The 13,164-nt window shown below is 37.9% G+C and overlaps 1 protein-coding gene across 1 annotated transcript in view; it reads right to left on the bottom strand.

Moving 5' to 3' along the window:
- The window catches only part of reps2 (RALBP1 associated Eps domain containing 2), a 56,502-nt gene extending 43,351 nt beyond the window's left edge, over positions 1 to 13,151 (bottom strand). The window contains exon 1 of the mRNA XM_065269158.2: positions 12,864 to 13,151. Coding sequence (XP_065125230.1) covers positions 12,864 to 13,043 — 180 coding nt within the window. The 5' untranslated portion in view covers positions 13,044 to 13,151. The remainder of the gene's footprint in view (positions 1 to 12,863) is intronic.
- Between the last annotated feature and the right edge of the window lie 13 nt (positions 13,152 to 13,164).

Raw genomic sequence — 13,164 nt, 5'->3', positions numbered from 1 at the left:
CAACATTTGATTGATAAATCTCGTGGCCAAATCATGGATGATATGAAAAATATTTAGCTTCCTCCATCTGAGATATGTTCTTCATGACAATTTCATTTTTGGGTCAACTAAATACATATGAATGTTTTCTCCTCATTAAAATCTCCTGCAGTTTATTCACTCCGTCTTCAATGTTGTATCTTACAGAGCTAAAATCTCTTTCTTTAGACATAATCAATAGCATTCACATCAGGATTCATCATAAACTTCACACACACTCACAGGAAAGATCTGTGCACTTTAAATAGCATCAAATTGTGTTCTGCGCCGTTATATTTAACAAAAGCCAGCGTTGCCCGTGTGCCAATAACTGCATGTTTTGCTGAAGCTTGTTTTCTTATTCAATAACAAACTTTTACGCAAAAGTTTCATCATGTCGAGACACACTTCAGCTTCTAATAATAGCAGGCGCAACATAACGAATATTAGGATTTGTATGATCCTCTTATCAACTGGAGGGAAAAACTTTCTGCTTTAACAAATATTGTCTAGAAGTTTTACGACAATGACTCAGCGTTCTTGTTCGAGTCGGGGTGATGAAGATTATTGATCATGTTCTCCTCTGATCCCTGCAGTGCTGACAGCTCATTAGAGTACCGCGGTAAAGGCGAACTTTAGCCAAATTTGACTTAAACGATAAGGGCCTGTCTGCAAATCTCACATCTAATCAATCACATCCGGCCTGCGGGATCCATGCGTGTCAGCCGGCAAAAGGCTGAAGCCTAAAGCACATTCATGTTACATCTAATGAAGGACTAAACTTCTTCTTTATATATTGTACTGAATTTAGGTCTTCTTTACATCTATCAACAACTAATAATCTGATCTTATTGAATATTGTACACTTACCTAAAGGGTTATTAGGAAGACCATACTAATACTGTGTTTGACCCCTTTCACCTTCAAAACTGCATTAATTCTACATGGCATTGATTCAATAAGGTGATAAAAGCATTTTTTAGAAATGTTGGCCCGTATTGATAGGATAGCATCTTGCAGTTGATGGAGATTTGTGGGATGCACATCCAGAGCAGGAAGCTCCCGTTCCACCACATCCCAAAGATTCTCTATTGGGTTGAGATCTGGTGACTGTGGGGGTAATTTTAGTACAGTGAACTCATTGTCATGTTCAAGAAACCAATTTTAAATGATTTTAGGTTTATGACATGGTGCATTATCCTGCTGGAAGTAGCCATCAGAGAATGGGTACATGGTGGTCATAAAGGGATGGACATGGTCAGAAACAATGCTCAGGTAGGCAGTGGCATTTAAACGATGCCCAATTGGCACTAAGGGGCCTAAAGTGTGCCAAGAACACATCCCCCACACCATTACACCACCACCACCAGCCTGCACAGTGGTAACAAGGCATGATGGATCCATGTTCTCATTCTGTTTACACCAAATTCTGACTCTACCATCTGAATGTCTCAACAGAAATCGAGACTCATCAGACCAGGCAACATTTTTCCAGTCTTCTGTCCAATTTTGGTGAACTTGTGCAAATTGTAGCCTCTTTTTTTCTATTTGTAGTGGAGATGAGTGGTACACGGCGGGGTCTTCTGATGTTGTAGCCCATCCGCCTCAAGGTTGTGCGTGTTGTGGCTTCACAAATGCTTTGCTGCATACCTCGGTTGTAACGAGTGGTTATTTCAGTCACAGTTGATCTTCTATCAGCTTGAATCAGTCGGCCCATTCTCCTCTGACCTCTAGCATCAACAAGGCATTTTCGCCCACAGGACTGCCACATACTGGATGTTTTTCCCTTTTTACACCATTCTTTGTAAACTCTAGAAATGGTTGTGCGTGAAAATCCCAGTAACTGAGCAGATTGTGAAATACTCAGACCGGCCCGTTTGGCACCAACAACCATGCCACGCTCAAAATTGCTTAAATCAGCTTTCTTTCCTCTTCTGACATTCAGTTTGGAGTTCAGGAGATTGTCTTGACCAGGACCACACCCCTACATGCATTGAAGCAACTGCCATGTGATTGGTTGATTAGATAATTGCATTAATGAGAAACTGAACAGGTGTTCTTAATTATCCTGTAGGTGAGTGTATGTTATGAGCTAGCTGAAAAGATTTCTGGGATACATTTATGTTGCGTTATATTGCGTAATTGGTCGTCTGTGCGGATCCGCATGTACGTGAAATATTTCAAAAATGCAAAAGACTGTAAACTTGTATAAACTTAGCCTAAGCCTATATGATGACTTTTACCTGTCTTATCATTCGCTAGGCAAAAAAAACTAGCCAGTCAATAAAATCTATCTTTCACACTATTTGCCGATAGTTTAAAAACAGCCAAAAGTCATGGCCGATATATCTTGTCGTCAATCAAAAGAGAACAAGAAATACTATGAATTTTAGCTCAGTGTAATGAAAATGTAAACAAACCTCACTAGCTTAATGTTCAATATTAATGGTCATTATATGAATGAATAACGAAAATGGCATTTTCAGAATTTAGTTAATGGAAGTTAATTTAACCACCAAACTATTGGCATCAGCAGATATCAGTCTGAATAATCGGCTATAGGTATCGGTGGAACAATGTAATATTAGTGCATCTCTACAAAAACTTACTTTTAAATCACTTACAAAACAGAGCACAGAGTGTGTGTGTGTGTGTGAGACTTAACAAGTCTTTAAGCCGGACCTGTATTTTCTTCATATACACAGGGAAGATATAATAATACTGAACACATGTTCATTTAACTCTTTCCCCGCCATTGACGAGATATCTCGTCAATTAAGAGAAAACGCTTCCCCGCCAATGACGAGATTTTCCGTCTTTCCGCAATACCGCTATTATTATCAACTTTTTAAAACCGGAAGTATTTCCCTATGTCAAGCTGCTGCATGTCCGTGTCTGTTTTAAAGATCGCTCTGAATGGGATCTCTATGAAAAGTCTGTCACAAAAATGGAATTATCTCTGCTTTTTGCTCAAAACATGGTGTTTTTGCAAAAACCTACCCATATTCAAAAGCTGATTACAAAAGAACCACTGCAGGTAGGATGAAACGGTTTTTTTTTGTTTGACAGCAGAGGGTCTGTTCTTTCATTTGGTATATTGCATGTTTATATATTTAAAGAAGAACATTTTCTGGAAGGCATTAAACTTTGGTGAAAATCATGAAAAACGCTGGCGCTGGCTGGCAACTTTTTTTTAAAACGCTGGCGGTGAAAGAGTTAAGAGCAAAAAACCTCCACCGCCCCCTCCATGTGTCAGCTCATGGGATACTGGAGGTCACGCCAGCTCCTCTGAGGTCACAGACACAAAGGATTGTTTATTTAAGATCATCCAGCATGTCTAACTTTCAGGATGCGATCATATCAGGAAGGCAACAGTGTTATATTTACACACAGTAGCTCAGAGACAAAACAATACACAAATTAACCAAGAGTAACCAGTAAGCACTAGACCTGAGGTTTGTTTGGGGTTGTATTTAGACTGTAAAAATGCAGCATGAAGTTAAAACAACTTGGTTTTGCAAGTCAATTCAACATTGCCGGTCGTTGACTTCTTTTTCGACGGTGCACGATGCAAAGCTCGTCACAACATGCATTTAGCCCGTCGTGTGTGGCTCTTCAATTCAAAATATGTGCATCACGTGTCTTGTCAAAATACGAGCCTGCTGCATAAACGTCTAAAAGGTTTATTATAAAAGAGACGCTCGTGTTTGCCAGAAACTCACATAATCTCATGCGTAATCAGAGTTTAGTGTTAAGTTAGTGTTTTGTGAGTATTTTGTGTCTCTTTTAGCATTAATCCTTTCAATGCGTGTGCAGCAGGCTCGTATTTTGTCAAGAAGCATGATGCACATGGTTAACATGACACATATTTTTAATTTGCGCCCCTCGGAAGAGAAGTCACCGGCCGCCACCGCAATTCAATCTACTATTTTAAGTTTTGACCTGTGATAAATTGACAAAAACAAGTTGAAATGGTTTAAATTATATTTATACTTAAAGGAACAGTATGTAGGATTGTGGCCAAAACTGGTATTGCAATCACAAAACTTGTGGCTAAAACTGGTACTGCAATCACACAACTGGTGGCCAATACATAAAATGACAACATAAACATGAGGTGAGGGCTGCAACTCCACTTTTTAAATGACAATATTCTGGCCAGACCACTGTTGTGAGTGATATAAGTATTTGAAATGAAAATGATTTCTTAATGTCTAGTGACATATTAGGGCCATTTTATGATTAATTAATATACATTTCTTACATACTGTTCCTTTAACAAATTATGTTGATTTCACAAAAATGCAGCTTTTTTTGCAGTGCATGTATATTTTTTGTATTTCCAGTCAACTAGTTAAAAAATATATAGAGATGCTTTAAATAAAATAAACCTATCTTGGAAGCATCTTTGCACAACATTTACTACAACACATATCTTACCCTGGACCACAAAACCAGTCACAAGTTGCACGGGTATATTTGTCGCAAAGGCCAACAATACATATGTAATGGATGTAAACGATTGATTTGTATGCCAAAAATCATTAGGATATTTAGTAAAGATCATGTTCCATGAAGATTTTTTATTGCAAATATATATAAAATGTATATATCATTAGTAATTTGTGTTGCTAAGACCTTTATTTGCACAACTTTAAAGGCGATTTTCTGAAGTATATAGATTTTTTGCACTCTCAGATTCTGGAGTGTCAAATTGTTGTATATTGTATCTCGAATTGATACAAATCTCAATTTAAAAAAATTGATGCTGGTTTTGGATAACTGGTTTGTGGTCCAGGGTCACATATTATGGTTTAAATGCATATGAATACATTATTAAAAAATCTATTTACAATAAATTACTTACAAAAAATTCTTAGTATTTTTGTCTTGTTTTCAGTAAAAATATCTAAAAATTCTTACATTTAGATGTTTTTTCTTGATGAGCAAAACGACCCATGAAAATAAGTCTAGTTTTAAGACCAAAAATATCAAATTTAAATGATTTTGTGCATAAAACAAGCAAAAAGAATCTGCCAATGGGGTAAGCAAATTTTTCTTGAATTTAGTGTTTACGAAAAATTTTCAAGATTTATTTGCTAACCCCACTAGCAGATTGTTTTTGTTTGTTTTATTTGCTCATCAAGAAAAAGCATCTTAATTTAGGAATTTGTAGATATTTTTACTGAAAACAAGACAAAAATACTAAGAACATTTTTTCTTGAAAATAATTTTTTGCCATGTAGTTTATATACACTGCAAAAAATAAATATCTTACTAAGTATTTTGTCTTGTTTTCTAGTATAATTATCTAAAAATTCTTACATTGAAATACATTTACTTGGTAAGCAAAGTAGCCTAAGATATTAAGTTTTGTTTATAGAAATAAATGATGAAAATCAAGAGGTTTATAAAACAGGTAAAATATCTGCCAGTGGGCTAAGAAAAAAAAACTTAATTCCAATTTCAACTTAATTCAATAAACTCAATTTAAGTTTATTTTTCTTACCCCACTGGCAGATATTTAACTTGTTTTAAGCCTCAACTTCTTACATTTCAGAATTTATTTAGACTTAAATCTTAAGCCACAAGTAAATGTAACACAATTTAAGTTTTTACTGGAAAACAAGACAAAAATACTAAGTAAGACATTTATTTTTTTGCAGTGCGCAAGCTTAATGTACTTTTCAATAAACAATCTGGAATGTTGAATTGCATCAAGGTTGGTTTGCTTAACTGTAACAAACACGCTGGCATATTTTGCCAACATCACTGTAACGCCCCAAGGGATTGTGAAACAGCATTTAATCCACCAAAAGTCACTGACTTCATTGCTGCACCTACAGCAGCTGTCAAACAGGTCGATCTGGTCCTGTGATGTGGAACTGTGTGCATGAAATGGGAATATTAGGTGCTGTGTGTTGAAGCACGTCGCTTCTGTTTACCAACATTCAACCATTATGACAATTACATCTATACCTGTCCCACGAAAGTTTCCTTGTGAGTGACAAACAAATTCTGTATCTGTATTACAACTACAGTCGAGTCAGCTTACTTTGCCACTTAGTCACACAGACATCATGCCAACACGCTTGTCCAAGAGACAGTCGGAGGCCTGAACTGGTTTAAAATTAAATCCCACGACAGACTTATTCGACTGTCTGAAAGCCAAGCAATCTCTATCACACCAGTGATGTCATCCTGACGAGCATCCGTTTTCAGATTCCCACACGACATGATTTTGGATAAAACTGGTGAAAAGAACACACCTACATTAAAGAAGAAAGAGTCATTTATGTGGACCAGAATCTCTTTAAAGCTTCGGGAGAAACACATAGCAAACATTGAAGTCACTTTGGATACTAACGTCTGCCAAATGCATGAATGCAAATTCGATTAGTTTCAACAAATGAAGTAAAGTACGGTCTATAAAACCAAACCAGTCAGGAACTTTGACTCTCATTCATGAAAAGCAACATATCAAGCACTTCTTGTTCGACCTCAGGCCAGAGATGATCACAGTGCCGGCGCCAGCCGAGCGCTGATGAGGGGGCGTCTAAAATACCAGAGGGGGCGATCATATGAATGCATATAATTCCCCCAGCTAGAAAATACATAGGTTTGGTACATTAAGTTTTAAAGTGTTATAAACAAACATCTCTGTAATACAACCACAAAAACTACAGCTATAGTGAGCAACGTACAGAGCTCTGAACAATACAACAACAACAAAAAAACGCATACCTAACGTCACATATTAGCACAACACTACTCATTAGAAGTTCAGACCCAGAGGTAGAAATAAATTTTACGTAATGGTGGGGGGCAGTGTTGGCAAATAGAGTTGATGGTTTTCAGCCCAAAAACGGTCCAAACGCAACATTTTATCAACATTTTGGTTCAATTTGATCATATAACGTAGTTATTTTAACTGCCACAAGTAATGCACCAAGCTAGCGATTAAGCAGCTAGAGAACCACAATAGCAAAATGACAATAACTCGTTTACATATACAGCTATGCTGTAGGATAGGCTAATTCAAATTCGTTAATTATAAATTTAACAATGTCTGTTTTTTATCTATTTACTCCTGATAAACAGGTGTGTGTGAGAGAGAGATCGAACAGGCTTACCTTTAACGTTAAATGCAGAACAATAATAGGCTGTTGGTTGTACGTTGACTTGCAAGGATGCTGAAGAACATGAACATCTGAACTTTTCAAAACTATGTACAGTCTGGCTGAAGTTCATGGTGCCCGAATTGACTTAATGACAGCCGAATATTTGGATCTTTGCACCTGAAATGCTCCGATAATTCATCCACGCCACGGCATTAATTGATGTGTGACAATCCGGAGTCCGGTTTGTAGAACTTCCAATGCTATTTTCCATATATCCATTGCTACAGGGCAGGCCCAGGTCACTCTCACACTCCTGTCTGTAAATTTTTATATAATTTCCCACTTCGACATCTTGATTTCCCTCTGAGACTAAGAACGCGGGCTCATTGTCGGCGTGCCTCAAGCCGTCAACACAAACTTGTTCAACTTCAGGCGCGGCTGCAAGAACCAACAACCACATGACGTCAAAGTACCGCGAGAACGATTCGAGAAATCATACTAAGTGTCGTTTCGTCTCGCTCTCGCGGCATTTTGACGTCTTCGCCTGATGAATTCGAACAAGCCTATAGGCTATACATGAGTGGGCGTGTGTCACGGTAGAATACATGCACACTTGTTTTTTTGTTTTGTTAAATAATTAGACTTTAAAATTCCCTTTAGGAAGACAATACACAAGGCAAACGTGATTTTTAAATAGCGCATTTTATCATTAAAATCCCATTCAACATTACTGGTGATCTGAGGGGGCGGGATAGTGCCAGTGAGGGGGCGACGCCCCCTCACGCCCCCATGTGGCGCCGGCCCTGGATGATCATATTAATAGAGATGAAAAATAGTCAACCGTCACAGAGCAAAAGCAAACACATACACAACCAGGATCTGGATGACGGAGAGCTGATATGAATGCCAGAAAACTGTGTGTGTGTTTGGAGTCCTGCTGGCTCATATAATACACTGACAGCCCTTCAAAAGCAAAACAATGGTCTATCTATTTCACTTTCAACAGACTCCCTCTCTCTCTCTGCTGTATATCAGATTAATAATCGCGCTATTAATTTGAATAATTTTTAATGGCCACCCGAAGAGACGGCGGAGATGATTGGATGACACAGAAGCCCTTTTACGGTGATCCTATGACCATCAGCTGGAAATAAACAATATAACATACTGTATGAAAAAAACACATACAGACCAAAACAAAAACAGATTTCTATAGGTTTATTTATAGAAATGACAATAACTCTCTAAATTAAGGGTCACAAAATCTGAGGAGCAATCATTATTATATATTCAAAATTACATTATTTTGTGTATTTGGTGTAATGCAATGCATTTTTTATGCTTTATTAACGGTTTAAGGTAAAAAAACTGCATTATTTTCCACATACCGTACATTATTGTTGCTCCTCTATGCTTTGCCTTTCTGAAACGCGTAGATTTTTCCAAACTCATCATTCTGAAAAGTGCAGTGTGCTCTGATTGGCCGACTACCTCAAGTGTGTGCCGGAAATGTTACATCCCTTACCATATTTGGAATTTGAGCTCTTAAAGCACAGCATCTCCATGACATGGCGGCGGCAACAATACTACAGCGAGAATAATACTTATGTCTTCTTTCTTTGCGTATACATTTGGGCACTGTTATGCAAATCTTCCCACACAGTGATGCCTCATAAGCCTTCAAAAGTAAAGCCGCTGGCTCTTTGATCGGCCCCTGGTGGCTGGCTGCAGTACAAGTCATAAGCCCCATGTTCATTTTTGTGATAAGTTTCATTTTAGCTAGTAATTTGATGCTATAGAAACGGGGTGTGCCGTGGTTGAATTGGTTGCGTGAGCACTTGGGCGGAAGTTTGATACCGCGGCTCCGCCTCTGGCTCCACAGACGATTCCTTCTGCGCATGCCTTGGCTTGAAACTGACGTTTTTACATAATATGCCGGCGACCATGGTCGGACATTTTTGGCTTCAATTCATTACAATGGAGGGAGACGATGTCCCGTCGTCCATCTTTTTTTACAGTCTATAGTTTCAATGACGTGTTTTAGGTAGGCGTGGATATGCCTTCACTTTTAGAAAGAATATCTCTTTGGGTCTGAGACTTTAATCGTTGCAACTTTACGGATCTTCTATATACAGTTTTTAACATGCCAAAGACAAAAGAAAACATGAAATCGCATCATATTTAATCTGCAAGTATGTAATGCTATTCCTGCAACTGGTCTTTTAAACACAAACACTAAGGGTGCGTGCAAACCAAAGCTTTTAAACACGACTGAAAACGCCAGGCGGACACCGAACGCCAGCTTTTTTTAGCCAACTGCCAGCTTTCTACAGCTGAGAGCTTTGGTTACTGTGATACTTCTGCTTTATTTATCAGTCGTTGTACGATGCGCTGGCTGGTTATTGTGATATTTGCCCCGCCCCTCTTTCACTGTGATTGGACAGCTGTGTGAGAACTGACATTGACAAGCTGAGCTTTTCACCCAAACTTGAATATTTTTCTCTCAGCATGGAAAAAAACAGAGAGTGCCGGCTTTTGGCACGGGAAAAAAACGCAAGTTGCTGGCTTTTTTGAAAAATGTCACGTTTCCATTGGACACAATTGAAAACATACATTGTCCGCTGTTGTTTTGGTGTGCACACCTGCTAATGAAGCATATTTTGTCATGGGACACTCTTACTTTTGTCAAAATGAATTAAGAAAATAAGTATTTTTTAGAAACTAAAATACACAATTTATGTTAATTTGTGCTTAAAACAAGCAAAAAATATCTGCCAATGGGGTAAGCAAATTTTTCTTGAATTAGGTGTTTAAGAAAAAAGTTCTTACTCCAATGGCAGATTTTTTGTTTGCTTGTTTTAAGCACAAATTCACTTAAATTTTATGGGTTTTTTTTATTATAAAAACTAGACTTATTTTCTTAGGTAATTTTGCTTAGGAATTTTTAGATATTTGTACTGAAAAAAGACAAACATACCAAGTAAGAAAGTCATTTTTTGCAGTGCATAGTCAAACTCTTTATAAAATCTAATGGACAACTTTGAAATATGCTATACTTATGATATTATGCAATATGCAAACTTAAATCATCCAAAAAACTCATCGCAAAATAATTCCCATCTCATTAAAACATTAAACTCTAAACAAAATGCAGCCTGGACATAAAATGCCGCATACATCCTGCTAATGCGAGTTTTCCATGCATGTGGGTGTGTACATGTCTCCGAGTCAGAGATGAAGTCAGTGTGAGTCGTAATGCCAGGGCAAACAGACAGGAAACAGAGCAGAAGGACGAGCTGGACTTCCTGTCTGTATGAACACAATGAGCGACGTTCACATGTAGACGGCATGCAGCAGTAAATGATGCCAAACCCGACTGAGACACAGACGCTTCTGATAAACACTGTTTATTTTTGCCCACACAAAATTATGTGTTTGGATATGAAAAATCTCATGTGGCTTTACACCAAAAGAAAAAACGTACAAACAGCACAAATGGCCACATAACAACAGGACACATATATGACCCTGTCTGGGAAAACCAACCTAAAGTCACATCATTTAATTATAATTCATTTTAACTGGAGTTTCGCAATATATAGTTATGGTCAATAACTGTAATATTAACAACAATGATCATCAATACCGTATTCTACAATACGATACATCAAAAATAATCAGCACTCATTTAAAATGTCGCTTTAACACCCACAATGGTTACAAACTGTCTTTTTGCTTCTAAATAAAAGACTAAATTAAACAAAATGAACAATACTAAAGATGAATTTGACTGATCGTATTGTTAAATTAGTTTGAAAAGCATCCCAACATACTGTGATTTTTAAAAAAATATATATTATCGTGATATGTTGAGATGGTTTCCAGCATAATATAAATATGGCCAGTTCTTTTGTTCACAATATTCGTGTAATGAAAGTCTGCATGAAAGCCCTAATTTTAATCTTTGACATGACATTACTCAGTCAATTAAAGATATGTTCTTTAAAGCAACACTATGTAGTTTCCATGTAAAAATGACTTACAGCTCCCCCATGTGGTTGAAAAGTGCAACAGTGCCTGGTATCAGACACTCTTCTGCAGGCAGGGGGAGGGGCGGGGCTGTGTTTCCTACCCTCCACCGCCACTTTCAGAGTGTGCTTGTAGCAGCTAGGAGGCTGCTCAGGTTGCAGCAACAGTACAATTTGTCCAGTTAAAAGTTGTTCTATCACTGAAATAATTTTAGAGACATTATTTAAAGGTAAAAAAACTACATAGTGTTGCTTTAAATTATGTAGGATAATTTAATAATCCCAAACCAGTGATTCACAAGCATAAATTACTTATTTTCCAAGTAAATAAAAGCATTCGGTGTGCTACTGCGACACATTTCTCCCGTCAAAGTGATTAAAAGCTTATTTAAAGACTTATATCCTTTACTCTTCAACAACCCCTATTTAGAAATTCACAAACATGACCCACCCACCGATGGTATGATGGATACCACAACCAAAATAACTGCAAGCCACCTTGACTACCATTATAAGTAGAATGCAGGGTAAACAAATAGAAAGTTGTAAAAAGTTTTTGTCCGACACTCAACTTTCAAGATGTTTTAAAGATAGCGAGTAGATTCAGGTAAAGGTTGCTGGTTTAATAAAAGCAATATTCAACACCTTTCAAGCAAAATAACATAGGCCTGTTATTCTGGGTCCCTCCCGAAACAGTCAGGGGCGTGAGCTGTTATCTGTGTGTGAATAAGGTAGCACCCTTCCTGTCATCTTTATTTCACATCAACACACATGACTATTCAAAACTCTTGCTGAGATCAGCCAGTATTTATCCACACACACTGAACAAAGTTACACACCTTTCACCTGACTCACACTGTGTCATATGATACGACACGTACTTTTGTTTACAAAATGACTACTTTAAAAAAACGCTTAGTAAAACAACATTGATAAACATCTACAATGCATGCAAGTACAATTTAAATTTGTGCAGATTTGGGCATGCCTAAATACTTTGGAGTATTGATATAAATTATCTTATTTGTCCTCCACAACTTATATTTTAAAAAAATTCAGTGTAGTATATTACATAGTATAGCAGCAAGTACACTATAGTGTTTTTAAGAGTTATCTATTGTAAACATTACATTAGATTACATAGTAGCCTTTACTGTCAATTGTGAATAATATAAATAAACATACAAAGTGGCCTATGGTATATACAGTAGTATAGCATCAAGTACACCACAGTCACATACTACTGTATACTACTCATACTATAGTACACTTAACTGTACACATACACTGTGTTATCAGTAAGGAATACATAGGATCTAGTGTAAACATTACATTAGGTATTAGATAGTTCACTTTATTTTCATTTGACATAATACTATCACGTTGATACACCTAGACAGCGTCTAGTACACTACAGTGTATGTTACACTAGCACACACTATAGTATGTTATTGAGTAATATACACTAAAAAGGTGTAAACTAGATGTATACCCTTATGTAAAGAAGCGTAATCGCGCATGTCAATATAGCAATACCATGATATTATTTAAGTATATTGGTGTGCCCAGTTAATACCATCCAACCAAGTACCACAGCGGCCATCTCTCCCTAACAGGCTGTTACTGTTTACAGAATTATACAACATATATTTAGAGCTGAGATAAAAGAGAGCGCGCAAGACCGGCGCGCACTCACCTGGTGCAGCGTCTCGGCCGGCAGCTGCGACGCGCGGAAGAGCTCCGCCAGCTTCCCCGCCGCCGGTGTGCCGGTGCTGTCGGGCTGACAGAGCGCGTACAGCCCGGAGTAACATCTCTGCTCGGCGTCACTCAGGGAAATGAAAGTCCCTCCGGTACCCGCGGCGGCTCCCTGATCCATCCCCGAGCCGCCGCTGCGTCTCCAGACGTACGGCCTCTCCGTGGCCCTGTGGCGGAGGGAGGCGCGTCCTCTCTGCGGTACTCGGATGTGTGTACACACACACGCACACACTCAAATACAC

This window comes from Paramisgurnus dabryanus, chromosome 21, assembly GCF_030506205.2.
Source record: "Paramisgurnus dabryanus chromosome 21, PD_genome_1.1, whole genome shotgun sequence".
Classification (NCBI taxonomy): domain Eukaryota; kingdom Metazoa; phylum Chordata; class Actinopteri; order Cypriniformes; family Cobitidae; genus Paramisgurnus; species Paramisgurnus dabryanus.
The sequence above is the reverse complement of the archived record's forward strand: the minus strand, read 5'-3'. Positions and strand labels throughout refer to the sequence as shown.